The sequence below is a fragment of the Moschus berezovskii genome, chromosome 4 (assembly GCF_049115385.1).
Source record: "Moschus berezovskii isolate FMDL1 chromosome 4, NW_MosBer_1.0, whole genome shotgun sequence".
In the NCBI taxonomy this organism is placed as follows: Eukaryota; Metazoa; Chordata; class Mammalia; order Artiodactyla; family Moschidae; genus Moschus; species Moschus berezovskii.
The window spans coordinates 124,678,036-124,695,750 of NC_142463.1; the positions used below are offsets into that span (position 1 = coordinate 124,678,036).

Below are 17,715 nucleotides of genomic sequence, written 5' to 3' on the forward strand. Positions count from 1 at the left end.
AAAAGAAAAGCGAAAAGCAAAGGAGAAAAGGAAAGATATAAGCATCTGAATGCAGAGTTCCAAAGAATAGCAAGGAGAGATAAGAAAGCCTTCCTCAGTGGTCAATGCAAAGAAATAGAGGAAAACAACAGAATGGGAAAGACAAGATTTCTCTTCAAGAAAATTAGAGATTCCAAGGGAACATTTCATGCAAAGATGGGCTCGATAAAGGACAGAAATGGTATGGACCTAACAGAAGCAGAAGATATTAAGAAGAGGTGGCAAGAATACACAGAAGAACTGTACAAAAAAGATCTTCACGACCAAGATAGTCAGGATAACGTGATCACTGACCTAGAGCCAGACATCTTGGAATGTGAAGTCAAGTGGGCCTTAGAAAGCATCACTAGGAACAAAGCTAGTGGAGGTGATGGAATTCCAGTTGAGCTATTTCAAATCTTGAAAGATGATGCTGTGAAAGGGCTGCACTCAATATGCCAGCAAATTTGGAAAACTCAGCAGTGGCCACAGGACTGGAAAAGGTCGGTCTTCATTCCCATCCCAAAGAAAGGCAATGCCAAAGAATGCTCAAACTACCGCACAATTGCACTCATCTCACACGCTAGTAAAGTAAGTCTCAAAATTCTCCAAGCCAGGCTTCAGCAATATGTGAACCGTGAACTCCCAGATGTTTAAGCAGGCTTTAGAAAAGGCAGAGGCACCAGAGATCAAATTGCCAGCATCCGCTGGACCATGGAGAAAGCAAGAGAGTTCCAGAAAAGCATCTATTTCTGCTTCATTGACTATGCCAAAGCTTTTGACTGTGTGGATCACAATAAACTGTGGAACATTCTGAAAGATATGGGAATACCAGACCACCTGACCTGTGTCTTGAGAAACCTGTATGCAGGTCAGGAAGCAACAGTCAGAACTGTACATGGAACAACAGACTGGTTCCAAATAGGAAAAGGAGTACGTCAAGGCTCTATATTGTCAATGTGCTTATTTAACTTACATGCAGAGTACATCATGAGGAATGCTGGGCTGGAAGAAGCACAAGCTGGAATCAAGATTGCTGGGAGAAATATCAATAACCTCAGATATGCAGATGACACCACCCTTATGGCAGAAAGTGAAGAGGAACTAAAAAGCCTCTTGATGAAAGTGAAAGAGGAGAGTGACAAGGTTGGCTTGAAGTTCAACATTCAGAAAACAAAGATCATGGCATCTGGTCCCATCACTTCATGGGAAATAGATGGAAAAACAGTGGAAACAGTGTCAGACTTTATTTTTTTGGGCTCCAAAATCACTGCAGATGCCGACTGCAGCCATGAAATTAAAAGACACTTACTCCTTGGAAGGCAAGTTATGACCAACCTTGATAGTATATTAAAAAGCAGAGACATTACTTTGCCAACAAAGGTCCATCTAGTCAAGGCTATGGTTTTTCCCGTGGTCATTTATGGATGTGAGAGTTGGACTGTGAAGAAAGCTGATCGCCGAAGAATTGATGCTTTTGAACTGTGGTGTTGGAGAAGACTCTTGAGAGTCCCTTGGACTGCAAGGAGATCCAACCAGTCCGTTCTAGAGGAGATCAATCCTGGGTGTTCATTGGAAGGACTGATGCTAAAGCTGAAACTGCAATACTTTGGCCACCTCATGTGACGAGTTGACTCACTGGAAAAGACTCTGATGCTAGGAAAGGTTGGGGGCGGGAGGAGAAGGGGACGACAGAGAATGAGGTGGCTGGATGGCATCACCGACTCTGTGGACATGAGTTTGAGTGAACTCCGGGAGTTGGTGATGGACAGGGAGGCCTAGTGTGCTGTGATTCATGGGGTCGCGGAGAGTTGGACACGACTGAGCAACTGAACTGAACTGACTGAATGTTTTATCATTTGGATAGACAATAGTTTGTGTTCTCAGTTGCTCGGTCATGTGTGTCTTTTGACTCCCTGGACTGTAGCCTGCCAAGCTCCTCTGTTCAAGGAATTTTCCAGGCAAGAATATTGGAGTGGGTTGCCATTTCTACCCCAGGGGAATCTTCCTGACCCAGGGATCGATCCCGTGTCTCTTACATCTCCTGCATTGGCAGGTGGATTCTTTACCACTGCACTGTCTGGGTAGCCCAGATAACAGTTTACATAGCTATTTATTTCCTTATCATTGGATTATTTCTTCTTTACTATTATAAATGAGATGATTATGAGTATTAATGTCTGTAGTTTTTTTCTTCCCTGCATTGGGATTATTTCTTTATTACAGATTTCCAAAGCTGGTATTTTGAGTCAAAGAATATAAATTTGATTAAATTCTTGGTACTTTAAAAAAATTTTTTGCCCCAGGGTGGAATGTAAATTGGCATAATTCTTCTCAAAATCTAAGCCAGTAAGTGCTGGTTTCCCTCAGTGGGTGTATTTGCTTTTTTCATTATCGCCTTTTAAAGCTTGCAATAAGTTGAGAATTTTGCTGGCAAAGGTGTTTCTTATAAGAAATAACAGCTTTAATTTTTTAGTGTTTTTTTCTTTGCTTCGTAGGCAAAATTAATATTATTGCTATGTAAGAACAGAAAATTCACCAGAGATGGGAAACTTAAGGAAACATGGGGCTGTGGTACATTAACTTCTCTTCTGGGCAATCATGGTAAAATTAGAACCCATCTTCATTCTTAAAAGTGGTGAGGCTTTGATGATCCAGGAATGAAGTAGATGTTTCCACTATCAATATTTTTTACATTTAAAGCTTAAATAATTTGTTTATGCATGGTTTTTACAAGACTTGATTGGTATGTCTAATTGGGAATAGATTTAAAGCAACTGGAAAGAGGATAATTGTGGTCTTGGGATATGCATAGATCTTTTGTTAGTTTTATGTAAAAATACATTCTATAATATATTGTTTCACCTTACCTAACCTGTGTAGCTATACAGCTTTCAAAAATCTGGAAGTCTTAGAAAAGAAAAAAAAAAAAGAAAACCTGATCTGCTAAAGTAGCTGTCATAGACCACTTGCACTAAAATCCTGTGTTTTGTACAGGATCCCTTAGAACTTCATTCAAAGCATTTTTAAACTTTGGACTCTATTGCATACTTTATAACTGTATTAGAAATGTAAGGAAGGAGAAAATATCCCTAGTCTCTTTGTCCTAATAAATGAATTATTATTATTTTTCTTGTTGTCTTTTTATTCATTATGCAGTTTAAAGAAGTGTGATTATTTGCTTTTGCAGCCTTTGATAGGTTAAAACAAAAAGAGATGAGGGTGTTTCAGGGGCAGATACCTACATTCTAGAGCAGGTAGAGGTATAAACCCTCAGTTGAACTTGTGGACCTTGTCTTAACAAGTTTGTTAAGTATGATGATCTTTGATCAGTAGGAAAAGGTGAAATAACATTTTATAGTTTTTGTTTGTAAACAAAGTAATACTTTTTGAAAATTTTCTGAAAGCAATAAAATTTAAAAATTGATATAAAAGGTAATTAGAAAATTGCTTCCATGGAGCCTCTGTTATGCTTTCAGGTTGCAAGGAAAAGAGAATCCCTGCCCCACCCCTCAACCCCTTTCCCATCCCTGTCCACCTCGGTTGCCTCAAGTGATGAGAATTTAATAGTACATGAGGAAATAATTAAACACAGGATTTAGCTCAGAAAATGAACGGTTCCTATGACCAAAACAACTATAGATGTCTCTAATCTTATTATTATCCTTATTTTTCAGTTTCTCCTTCGCTCTGTCTGCTTCTCTGGCTGTTACTTAAAATTTTCACTCTCCCCTCCTCACTACCTCATGGTTCTGTGTCATGCCATATCTCTTGGTTTGTGCTTTATTTAACTGTCACCCAAACTTATGAAAAGAGGGATCAGAATAAATTTAATTGGCCATTATTCAATTCAGCATGACTGTATTGGGCAGAGTTATCAGGCTAAAATTCAAGGGTTCCTGCCAGCAACATAGATAATTACCCTTGTTTGAGAAGCTGAACTTTCATCCCTAAACTGAAAGTCCTGGTTGTAACTGAGGTGATGGGGTTGTAAGGCATGGTAACCTATACATAAGGGGCTTTCCTGGTGGCTCAATGGTAAAGGATCCACCTACCAATGCAAGAGACATGGGTTCAATCCCTGGGTCAGAAAGATCCCCTGGAGAAGGAAATGGCAACCCACTCCAGTATTCTTGTCTGGGAAATGCCAGAGACAGAGGACTCTGGCAGGCAAAAGAGTTGGACATAACAACTGAACAACAACAACAACAAAACCTATACATAGAGTTACTTTTTCCAGAAGTAACTAGTAGCCACTTAAAAATCTTTTAAACATGGTTACAAACTAGCTTTCTAAAGAGTCAAGGGGACTGGTGAACCAGCAAGCTCATAGCCCATTTAAAGAGAGAAACCTCTACTTTGTTCCAGCCAGTTGGTGTCATGTGGAAATACAGGTTCAGTATTGGCCAAGTCTTCCTTTTTATTTTCCAAAGAGAAACCAAAAGTCCAGATTTCTCAAAAATCTCTCAATTTTTATTGGCAACTGAATAATTTTGCCAGTTATTTCAAATATTAAAAAAGTATTCTATGTAGGCTAGTCGTAACATATCTGTGAGTTAATAATTTGTGATCTTGGCCTCATAGTAGGTCTAATCTAACTTTCTTGTGTAGTAAGACTAGCCAGTTGAGGTCCAAGTTTTTATAAAGCAGGCTAGTATAATGGAAAGAGGCCTAGTTTTACCACTTACTAGCTCTGAGATTTCAGTTAGCTACTTAAGTTCTCTGAGCCTTTCTTAGCTCACAGGGTAGTTTTGAGGCTCAGATTCAACTATCTCAGATTTCTCTTTGATCATCCTATCTTAAATGGTACCCCTGCATTGCTTTGCTTCAATTTTCGTGTATCACTTATTACTAGCTGACATTATATTATGTATTTTTGTATATTTATTATCTTATTATTTAGCCCACTACCTAGTACAGTGCCAAAAAGGTATACATAAAGACAATGGATGATGAAAGCATTTATAGACTTTACAACTATATCATCTTATTAAATCATATATTATTTAACTCATTTAGGAGTAGAAGGTATTCTGTGGAGATCAAAAGGAAACAAGAGTGCCATCAGTGATATAAAATAATCCTTCTGACTTTTGATTATGCATAGGTTAGCTGATGAATTGCATATGCCATCTCTCCCTGAAATGATGTTTGGAGACAATGTTTTGAGAATCCAGCATGGCTCTGGCTTTGGAATTGAATTCAATGCTACAGATGCATTAAGATGTGTGAACAACTACCAAGGAATGCTTAAAGTAGCCTGTGCTGAAGAGTGGCAGGAAAGCAGGTGAGAATCTCGGCAGTTAGGGGTTGAAATAGAAAAGAGTTGAAAAAGTATTCAGTTGTGATATTTTATTAGAATGAAGGGCTAGTATTATTATTAAATTTGATAGTTGAATCATTCTAGAGTTCATTTTTCTCATTGATAAAAGTGATTAATTACCCCCTTTTTAGTACTTCCTGAGTTAAATTGAATGACAGTTGAGGTGAACTATGGAAGGTTTAGTGTTTTGAACTTTCAGTGTTCTTTAGTGAAGACACATTACACTGTGTACTTTAATGTTCCTGTTTTTGAAGAAAAATGTTTGCTTATGATTTGCATTGAAAATTTAAGGAGCATTGAAATCAAGAAAAATGAAAAATGTATTTTATTTCATAATCAAATCGAGAGTTATTTATTTTGTTCCTGTTATGTATTAGGTTCTTTGAAAAAAGTATAAACCTTTAAACCATGTCCTTAGGCATTGTACAGATTAATTAGGGAGACTACATTATCAATTCATGGCAGGTTAAATAACAATACGTGTACAGAAAAGCTAAGAAAGATCTTATATTAGTGAATTTTGACAAGTATATGTGTTTATTAAATGATATATTATGTATAGAATGTAATTTGGTGTGATGCATGAATACTGCAGTCCATGGGGTCACAAAAGAGTTGAACACGACTTAGCAACTAAACAACAAAATGAATACAGATGTTCTATATTCTGCCTCACTGAATCTGATCCTTCTCATTTTGGTATTTGAGGACGGAGGGTGAACACTCTAAAGAGGTTATTAAACCGTATGATTGGACCTATACAACGGATTATAAGGGAACATTACTTGGAGAATCACTTAAGTTAAAGGTAAATCTTATTTTTTGCTTTTATGAGTCATTGATTGCTTTGGATAGTCTCAGTGTTAAAGCTTTCTAGTAATGGGTTATTTTATGCTGCTACTTTCATCCTACTTACTTTGTATTGTGGGAGGCTTTAGAACCTAATGTGAGGGAATTTTGCTTGTTGATTATCAGCACAAAATAAAAGAAGGCCATAGTGGAACAATTTTTATTAAAAATATGGTTGTAGTAGCTGGCGGATTGCCTTAATGTTATTATATAATATCAAGAAGCGTTAAAATGTACTGTCCTTGGTGTACTGTATTAGGTGATTTAGACAAACCCTGCTAGCTAGTAGCTTGCAGTTTTACAGATAAACGGATATGTGGGCAGGTAGGAATTTTGATTAGACAACTGGGATTATTTTTCTGTCTGCACTATGTGTGAATCAGGTATGACTTTAGGCAAGTTGTTTAATCTGTCTGATTCTATTTTATCAGTAAATTGGAAAAACAGAAATATCTACCTTATAGCAGAGTTTTGATATAAAATTATCTGTAGGAGTTTTCAGTGAATTCTAAAACTCTGTATTGATGTTAATCAATCTGTATAAGACCTGCTTAAGAAGAGATTCATTTCATGGTAAATGACTCTAGGAATGTGGAACCGGCAGGCCTCATATTGGGAGCTTAGCTACATAGAGTCATGGATACAGCAGAGTACAGACAAATAATCTCTCCACTACAGTCTAATGGGGGAGGAAGGTCTGTTAATACTTTATATTATACTAATATTCTAGTCTGTTAATACTTTATAGATTAATATTCCCTCTTTTCATTCCTGATTGAAAAACTTTTCAAAGTGTGTAGACCGTTTGCTATTTCATTGCAGAAAGTGAGGAAATGAGAATTTGTTTTACCTTGTGCAATAATAATGATGGCTTTCTTTGTGGGAGATAAGGAGTGTGAGAGCAGTAGGAGGTGAAAGGGATATACTCAGTACTCTTCATTGGCACTTCAGCCTGTAATTTAATTTGTTCTAGGATGTTGCTGACAAATGTCAGTATGATCAACCACTCACTAGTGGTAAGGAGCTGAGGCTTTGGCAGACCTTAGTTCAAATCTCAGCCCCATTACTTAACAGCTTGGAAAGGCAATTTAATCTTTGCTAAGCCTTTGGGCTTCCCTCATAGCTCAGTTGGTAAAGAATCCGCCTGCAATGCAGGAGACCCCAGTTTGATTTTTGAGTCAGGAAGATCCGCTGGAGAAGGGATAGGCTACCCATTCCAGTATTCTTGGGCTTCCTTTATGGCTCAGCTGGTAAAGAATCTGCCTGCAATGTGGGAGATCTGGGTTCCATCCCTGGGTTGGGAAGATCCAGTATTCTGGCCTGGAGAATTCCATGGACTGTATAGTCCATGAGATCACAAAGAGTCTTACACGACTGAGCACCTTTTACTTTCACGCCTTTGGTAAACTAAGGATAATATCAGTTGTGATGTAATAAAGAATATATGTATTAAGTGTTTATAGCACAGTGTCTGTTAACACAATAAGATCTTAATAGCAGCTGCTATTATTATAGTATCATATTTCAATTGTCAAGTTAATATTATTGAAATACCAAAAATAAAAGTAGATATATTGTCTAAATAGTGTTTCAGTTCAGTTCAGTCGCTCAGTCGTGTCTGACTCTTTGCAACCCCATGAATCACAGCATGCCAGGCCTCCCTGTCCATCACCAACTCCCGGAGTTCACTCAAACTCATGTCCATCTAGTCGGTTACCTCTTGCTTTATGATCTAAATAGAGTTGATGAATGTGTTCCTTTGTTGCCTTAAAAAATAGTGACTATTTTCCAGGTAAAATTGTTCAGACTTTGTTGCTTAACTCTCAAAATAATCCTGTTAGATAGGCATTATTATCCTCATTTTGTAGATAAAGAAGTGGGTTCAAGATCTTTAAGTGTGTATCTCTTAGTAAGGTAACACTGATGCTAGAGCTTATTGTTAAGCACATTTGTTATATGTGGAATATCACTGTCATAGGAATATATTTTACATTTAACTTTGTTTTAATACCTAAGGATTTTTTGACCTATAATATATATATTTTTTGACCTGTAATATTATTTGAGATTTTTAATTATTTAATCCTTCAGCTGTTCCTCAGAACACTTATTCAGAGCCCTAGTATGTATAGGAAGTGTATGCCAGTGTAGGAGAAAGTATTTTATATGTACAGTAAGAGTATCAGAGAATGAGGCATTAGAATGAAGCCTTTCCTTTGCCCTTAAATTCTTGCTCTTTAGTTGCTGGTGGCTTCTGGTGTGTGTGTATATTTAATGTTTTCTCACTCTTCAGGTTGTTTAACCCATTACCCTGAGTTGTATCATGGCATAAGAGGAGAGAGCCAGTCATGAAGTAATACTGACCTTGCTGGATTCATACCCAGCCTTGTCATTTGTTGTCTGGGCTACCATGGGCACTTCTCTCAGATTATGGTATGAGAATATTATGAGAAAACAGGTCAAATGCATAATATGTACCTGGCCCATAGTAACCTATCAACATTTGGCTGTTTTTTTTCTTTCCTATAAAATAAATGGGCTTCCTTGATAGCTCAGCTGGTAAAGAATCCGCCTTCAATGCGGGAGACCTGGGTTTGATCCCTAGGTTGGGAAGATCCCCTGGAGAAGGGAAAGGCTACCCACTTCAGTATTCTGGCCTGGAGAAATCCATGGACTGTATAGTCATGGGGTTGCAAGGAGTTGGACATGACTGAGCAACTTTCACTTATTAAATAAACAAATTGGACATACAGGAATATAAAAGTACAAGGCTGCCTCTTCTATTGATACTTCCTTTTTAGGAATAAAACATGCTTAGTGTGCATTCATTTTAAAAAGTGTTTTGTGTTTTTTTAAAACACATTGGAACATTTACCCAGTTATTTTAGTATGATTCAGTATCTTAAATTTTCTTTTTCTTTTTTCCTTTTGGTAAAAAGATATATAACCTAAAACTACTATGGAAAAGGTTGGGGGCGGGAGCAGAAGGGGACGACAGAGAATGAGATGGCTGGATGGCATTACCGACTCTGTGGACATTAGTTTGAGTGAACTCTGGGAGTTGGTAATGGACAGGGAGACCTGGCGTGCTGTGATTCATGGGGTTGCAGAGAGTCGGACACGACTGAGTGACTGAACTGAACTGAACTATCTTAGTTATTTTCAAGCATATTACTTAGCGTTAAAGTATATTCATGCTGTTGTGCCACCAATCTCCAGAACTTCTTCCTCTTTAAAAACTGAAAATCTATACCTGTTGAACATCAACTTCTCCATTTCTTCCTTCTTCAGCACCTGGCCACTGCCATTCTCCTTTCTGTTTTTGACTACTTTAGATACCTCATGTAAGTGGAACCATACATTGACTTTTTATGACTGGCTTATGTCACTTAGTATAATGTCCTTAAGGTTTATCCATGTTGTGGCATGTGTCAGACTTCCCATCCTTTTTAGGGCTGGGAGAGTCCCTTGGACTGCAAGGAGATCCAACCAGTCCATTCTAAAGGAGATCCGTCCTGGGTGTTCATTGGAAGGACTGATGCTAAAGCTGAAGATCTAATACTTTGGCCACCTCATGCGAAGAGTTGACTCACTGGAAAAGACTCTGATGCTGGGAGGGATTGGGGGCAGGAGGAGAAGGGGACGACAGAGAATGAGATGGCTGGATGGCATCACTGACTCGATGTAGGTGGGTTTGAGTGAACTCCGGGAGTTGGTGATGGACAGGGAGGCCTGGTGTGCTGTGATTCATGGGGTCGCAAAGAGTCGGACACGACTGAGTGACTGAACTGAACTGAACTGAATATTCCATTGCATGTATATATCTCATTTTGTTCTTCCATTCACTTGTCAGTAAGCATTTGGGTTGCTTTTACCTTTTGGCTATGGTGAATAGTGCTGCTATGAACATAGGTGTGCAAATATCTCTTCAGAATTCTGCTTTCATTTGTTTGAGTGTATACACAGAAGTGGAATTGCTAGATCATATGATAATAATTCTATTTTTAAGTTTTTGAGGAACCCCTGTACTGTTTTCCATAGCAGCTATACCATTTCACATTCCCACCAGCAGTGTGTGAGAGGTTTTGATTTGCATTTCCCTAATGACTTGTGATGCTGAGCATCTTTTCATATGCTTCTTGGCCATTTGTATATAATCTTTAATATTTTGAGCTTTTAAAAGTAAATTAAGTGGGGGGCGGGGGTAATGTGCTGACACAAACTTTGGAAATGAGTGGAGTTTGTAAGATAAAAGGCAGGAAGAACACATATGAATACTGTATGCGTCTTGATAGTTGTTTACCACAGAAGTGTAGGTTAACAATTCTGATACTGCTTTAGTTTTGCAAGATTAAAAAGTTTTAGAGATCTGTCTGACAACAGTGTGAATATAATTAACACTATTGAACTGTACACCTATAAATGATTTACATGGTAGATTTCTTGTTACTCATTTTTTCTTTCCAGCAATTAAAAAAAAGTTAAACATGGTTATCATGTAACCCAGCAATTCCATTCCTAGGTATACACTCAAGAGAGAAAACTATATATCCACATAAAAACCTATATGCAGATATTTATAGCTGCATTACTCATAATAGCTAACATGTGAAAAATACCCAGATGTTCATCAGTGGATAAGCAAAACTGGTTTATCTAGACAGTGAAATATTTAGTCTTGAAAAAGAAACATAACAGTGATATATACCTTTGAAACGTTATGCTAAGTGAAAGAAGCCAGACACAAAGGTACGTGTATATAATTCCAGAAGGATTTACAAAACAAATGTATAGAAAACAATTAGAGTAGTGGCTTCCAGGAACTGCGGGAGGTGGGGAATGGAGAGAGACTACTAGTGGGTATGACAGTTTCTTCTTGGGGTGATGAGATGTTCTGGAATTAGGTAATGGTGACGTCTACATAGTCCTGTGAACATACTAAAAGCCAGTGAATTATAGTGTGGGAGTTGTATCTCTTTTTCTTTTTAAAGAAAGAAATCACCATAAAACATAGCAATTTCATGGTATTTCCTAATGGGATGTACATACACACACTATTTTCAGTAATTTTTGAAAAGGAAATTTAGCATTGGGTTCTTAACATTTGCTATTAATTAACTTTATATGATAAATATAAAAGTATTTATATCAAGTAATTTCCCTATTATAAACCTTCATCTCATGTGAGAGAGTGAGAGACGTTCACTTGGAAGATGTGCCAAGACTTACTTTTCTTGCAAAGTAGTAAGAATATTTTTAGTTTGAATATATTTTGAAAATTGTGAAATAACTTAGAAAAGTTCATGAAATATGAAAATACAGTTTAATGTAACCACAGAGTAAAAGAAATAGAACATTGTCATCACCTCTTTCCTACCCCCAGCAGGATTTGCCTGATCATAATTCTGTTTAAAAAGTATTTCCTAGTATCTTTTGATATGTTCAACCTTAATTTTATTTCCTTGAAATAAAACTAGTGTGCATTGTTATTTATAGCTTGGGCCTCGTATTTTCAGCATTTAGAGTCCCTAGTGTCTTTTATTGTCTTATTTCTGTTGGTTCTGATTTATGGTGTCTAGACTCCTAATATACCTTATTTTCTTTGAATCCTAGGATGATGATATTTTCCTCCACAGAGGATTTTTGTTTATTTCTCATAAACTACTAAGGGCATTCATAGTCAAGGGCATAGGTATGCGATCTGTTTATGTGAAGGATCAGATTTTACAGGCTTTGAGGACCATAGAGTTATGTTGCAGTTACTCAGCTGTGCTGTTGTAGTTGAAAGCAGCCATAGACAATATGCAAACAAGTAGACACAGCTGTGTTTCAAAAAATTTTTTTTATGGACATGGAAATTTGAATTTCATACAGTTTTTGATGTCATGAAATATTAAAAAAAATTTTCCCCACAGTCATTTGAAAAAATGTGAAAATTGAAAATGATTCTTAGCTTGCATTCATACAAAACTAGGTGGCAAACCACATTGACCTGGAAGTCTTAGTTTGCTAGTTTGCTAACCTTTTGTATAGGATCAGAGCTTGAGGTTTCAGTTCAGTTCAGTTCAGTTGCTCAGTCGTGTCTGCCTCTTTGCAACCCCATGGACTGCAACACACAAGGCTTCCCTGTCCATCACCAACTCCCAAAGTTTGCTCAAACTCATGTCCATAGAGTCAGTGATGCCATCCAGCTATCATGTTCTCTGTCGTCCCTTTCTCCTCCTGACTTCAGTCTTTTCCAGCATCAGGGTCTTTTCCAGTGAGTCAGTTCTTCACATCAGGTGACCAAAGTATTGGAGTTTCAGCTTCAGCATCAGTCCTTCCAATGAATATTCAGGACTGGTCTCCTTTAGGATGAACTGGTTGGATCTCCTTGCAGTCCAAGGGACTCTCAAGAGTCTTCTCCAACACCACAGTTCAAAAGCATCAATTTTTCGGCACTCAACCCAACTCTCACACCCATACATGACTACGGAAAAAACCATAGCTTTGAGTATATGGGCCTTTGTTGGCAAAATGATGTCTCTGCTTTTTAATGTTCTGTCTAGGTTGGTCATAGCATTTCTTTCAAGGAGTAAGCATCTTTTAATTCATGGCTGCAGTGACCACCTGCAGTGATTTTGGAGCCCCCAAAAATAAAGACTGACACTGTTTCCAATGTTTCCACATCTATTTGACATGAAGTGATAGGACTGGATGCCTTGATCTTAGTTTTCTGAATGTTGAGTTTTAAGTCAACTTTTTCACTCTCCTCTTTCACTTTCATCAAGAGGCTCTGCCATAAGAGAGGTGTCATCTGCATATCTGAGGTTACTGATATTTCTCCCAGCAATCTTGATTCCAGCTTGTGCTTCATTCAGCCTGGCATTTCTCATGATGTACTCGGCATATAAGTTAAATAAGCAGGGTGACAATATACAGCCTTGATGTACTCTTTTCCTGATTTGGAACCAATCTGTTTTCCATGTCCAGTTCAAACTGTTGCTTCTTGACCTTCATACAGATTTTTCAGGAGGCAGGTAAGGAGTTTTGTTATTCCCATCGCTTTAAGAATTTTCCACAGTTCGTTGTGATCCACAGAGTCAAAGGCTTTGGCATAGTCAATAAAGCGGAAGTAGATGTTTTTCTGGAATTCTCTTGCTTTTTCTATAATTCAGTGGATATTGGCAATTTGATTTCAGGTTCCTCTGCCTTTTCTAAATCTAGTTTGAATATCTGGAAGTTCATGGTTCATGTACTGTTGGAGCCTGGCTTGGAAAATTTTGAGCATTACTTTGCTAACGTGTGAGATGAGTGCAACTGTGCTATAGTTTGAACATTCTTTGGCATTGCCTTTCTTTCGAATTGGAATGAAAACTGACCTTTTCCAGTCCTGTGGCCACTGCTGAGTTTTCCAAATTTGCTGGCAAATTGAGTGCAGCACCTTAACAGCATCATGCTTTTGGATTTGAAATAGCTCAATTGGAATTCCATCACCTCCGCTAGCTTTTTTTGTAGTGATGCTTCCTAAGGCCCATTTGACTTCACATTCCAGGATGTCTGGCTCTAGGTGAGTGATCACACCATCCTGGCTATCTGGGTCATGAAGATCTTTTTTGTATAGTTCTTCAGTGTATTCTGGAGAAGGAAATGGCGACCCATTCCAATATTCTTGCCTGGAAAATCCCATGGACGGAGGAGCCTGGTAGGCTACAGTCCATGGGGTCACAAAGAGTCGGACACGACTGAGCGACTTCACTTCACTTCAGTGTATTCTTGCCACCTCTTCTTAGTATCTTCAGCTTCTGTTAGGTACATGCCATTTCTTTTATTGTGCCCATCTTTGCATGAAATGTTCCCTTGGTATCTCTGATTTTCTTGAAGAGATCTCTAGTCTTTCCCATTCTCTTGTTTTCCTCTGTTTCTTTGCATTGATCATTGAGGAAGGCTTTCTTATCTCTCCTTGGTATTCTTTGGAATTCTGCATTCAAATGGGTATATCTTTCCTTTTCTTCTTTGCCTTTAGCTTGCTGCTAAGTCACTTCAGTCGTGTCCGACTCTGTGTGAACCCATAGACGGAAGCCCACCAGGCTCCCCCGTCCCTGGGATTCTCCAGGCAAGAACACTGGAGTGGGTTGCCATTTCCTTCTCCAATGTGTGAAAGTGAAAGTGAAGTCGCTCAGTCGTGTCCGACCCCCAGCGACCCCACGGACTGCAGCCTACCAGGCTCCTCCATCCATGGGATTTTCTAGGCAAGAGTACTGGAGTGGCTTGCCATTGCCTTCTCCGGCCTTTAGCTTAGTGGGCCTGTAATATAAGAAGTTGTGGATCCACTGTAGCACTTTGAGATGTCTTTACAAAATTGGAAGCAGGGCAAGGAATTCTCCAAGGCCTCTGCTCCTGGTGAAAACTGAAGAGTGTCACTTTTCTGGGTTTCAGTCCTCTTCCAGATCTCAGTCCAGTCCTTCTTCACTGCATTGGCTATATATACCTTTTAAGAAGTTTTTGTTTTTTCATCCAGCTTTTTAAATTGCCTGTATTTTACTTGGGCTTCCCTGATAGCTCAGTTGGTAAAGAATCCGCCTGCAATGTGGCAGACCTGGGTTTGATCCCTGGATTGGGAAGAACCCCTGGAGAAGGGAAAGGCTACCCACTCCAGCATTCTGTCCTGGAGAATTCCATGGACTGTATAGTTGATAGGCTCACAAAGAGTCCAACACGATTGAGCAACTTTCACTTTTACCTTTCACTTTCAGCAAGAAAGTTTGTCTAGATTATTTATTTTGACAATACCAGAAGCCAGAGATGTTTGGTATCTCTTAAGTTTAGCTGTTTTACCTTTTCAGATGCTTGAGTTTAGAGAGGAGATAAGTGGAGTTGAGGAAGAAAAAAGGCTGAGAAATATAAAGTTTTAAACATATTTGTCCTTATGAATGAAGAAGATAGTATATAGCTAAGCTAAATATAATGAATTTCCCTAATCCATGTGTTATCTAATTATTTTTTGTCTTTCTCTTTCAAACATTTTATGAGAACTTACTTGGCAAAACGGATGGATTCATGTTCACCAATCACTTGCTGAAGGCATATTTGAAATATTAGTGAAATGGCCATTTACTAATGAGGTGTAATGGTTAATTTTTGGAAATCAGATGTATCTATAAGGAGGATCTTTCAAATATGTTCCTTTGAACTAAAACTAAATAAAAAGTAAGAAATTAAAAGTTGTATTTATTTAATACTAACTAAAGTTTTATGCTCTTAGGCAGTCCTAGAGGCACCAACTTTTGTCTTAAATAGATCACAAACATGCAGGTGATGCAAGGCACTGGTCATATGCTTCCCTAAATCCCTGTCCCTACCCCTCACCTTCCTTCCACTCCCTTTAATTTCACTTCCATGTGTGGTCTTATGTCTGCTGGATGTTGAAATAAAATTGTAGAGAGCTAAAATATCATCTGTAAGTAAACATGGAAGAAATATGGACATTTTTTTCACCTCTTGGAAATCAAACTGCCAGATTCTTTCATAGCATCCTTTCCTCCTCCGCATTACTTAATAGGGAGCAAAAACCATTTTCCCACAAAGTCTATGTAGTCACTTAGACATCCATTATCATATTTTAAAAATTCTTATCCAGTTTTTTGAAACTACTCTAAAATTCTTAATTCTATCCATGAGTGAAAAAAAAATGACCTATTCACAGCTTCTAAGTAAAGTACAATAATATCTACCATATACTGAATACTTATGCCTGTTTGACAGGCATTGCTTTGTTGTGTTTATTCATGATACAGCTTTGTTAAAGAGTTGAAAAGCTGAACATTCTATAGTAAAAATGAATGTAGTATTGAATAGTATCACAAAACATACTTTCATGTTACTGTTAGGAGATACTTGGATTTAGTGAGTTACTGACCTGACCCGCCTTGAGATTGTTGGTGCTTTTGTTGGGTTATATATGTTTGTGTCTGGTGGCTATAAAATAATACTTAAAAGAAAATAGCCAGTATCCTCTAAGGCTCTTTGGAATGCTAGGAGTTTCCCTTAAAATTTCTCTAAAGTTCTTATTAATCTCAATATTTAAAACACTTTTGTTTGTAGACTTGGAGATATATCTAAAATATGTAACATCATTCTTATAGGAAAGAGTTTTTTTAAGTTCCAAATAAAGGACCTTTATAGCACCAAACTGCTTTGAACTTCTATGATAGTAGTAGTTTATTTATCACATTGACTAATTTTCAGATAGTTAATTTTCTCATAGTCACAATAGAGCAGTTGATTTTACTGTGTTCTATTTCATGATTTGAATGAGATGATGATTTTGACTGTATGTTTTGTTAAGCTATAATATTGGACATTTTCGGTTTTTCAGGGACAAGGTATATATCTCATTTTGTGTGTCTACTCATAACATTGAAATTTAGAAACATGCTCTGGCTATGCAGAAAATATTGGTAGGAAAACTGTTTAAATTTTTTTTTATGTGCCCATTCTTAAATTTTTTTCTTTCAGGTTGTACCTACGACAGATCATATAGATACAGAGAAATTGAAAGCCAGAGAACAGATTAAGTTTTTCGAAGAAGTTCTCCTATTTGAGGATGAACTTCATGATCATGGAGTTTCAAGCCTGAGTGTGAAAATTGTGAGTACTGTGAATTTGTTTAAAATTAACTTCTTTTATTTTTGTTATTGGTTAGAAATATGACTCACTTCAAATCAGTCTTAACATGATGTCATGTAGTTTCACTTGAATCTAGGATACATCTTATTAATATCTATCATAAAATTCACAAAATCTTAGCATATTGCTAAGACTTTAGCAAAGCATTTTTTTTTGTAGGCCGGTCTGGTTACTTTGTGGTTTGTTTATTGTTTAATTTGAATGAAAATTATAGCTTAGTTTCCTTTTGTTAATGAAAGTTCTTTCTTACCATCTGTTTATTGTTTGCTGTGCTGCGTTTCCGTTGCTCCACGCAGGCTTTTCTGTGGCTGGCGAGAGAGGGTTGCTCTCTGCTGTGGTGCACAGTGGCTTCTCTTGCTGCAGAGCACAGGCTCTAGGCGTTCGGGCTTCAGTGGTCGCAGCTCGTGGGCTCTAGAGTGCGGGCTTAGTAGTTGTGGCATAAGGGCTTAAAAAAAAAAGACTAATGTATTTATTTTAATTGGAGGATAATTACTTTACAGTATTTTGATGATTTTTGCCATACATCAGCCTGAGTCGACCATAGTGTCAGCCGCATGTGTCCCCCCGCCCCCACCCCCCGTTTTGAACCCTGCTTCCACCCCCCTCCCCACCCTATCTCTCTAGGTTGTCCCAGGGCACTGGCTTTGGGTGCCCTGCTTCATGCATCAAACTTGCACTGCTTATCTGTTTTATATATGGCTGTATATGTTTTAATGCTATTCTCTCAAATCATCTCACCCACTCCTTCTCTTATTGAGGCCAAAAGTCTGTTCTTTACATCTGTGTTTCCCTTGCTACCCTGCATGTAGGATCATTGGTACCATCTTTCTAAATTCCATATATATGCCTTCAGTTCA

General features: G+C 37.8%; 1 protein-coding gene across 2 annotated transcripts in view; it reads left to right on the top strand.

Annotated features, from left to right (window-relative positions):
• TIPRL (TOR signaling pathway regulator) overlaps positions 1-17,715 on the top strand; it is a 65,210-nt gene that overhangs the window by 8,292 nt on the left and 39,203 nt on the right. For both annotated transcript variants that reach the window (XM_055402102.2, XM_055402103.2), the window contains exons 2-4: positions 5,126-5,305; positions 6,050-6,149; positions 16,688-16,819. In XM_055402102.2, the coding sequence (XP_055258077.1) occupies positions 5,126-5,305; positions 6,050-6,149; positions 16,688-16,819 (412 nt within the window). The remainder of the gene's footprint in view (positions 1-5,125; positions 5,306-6,049; positions 6,150-16,687; positions 16,820-17,715) is intronic.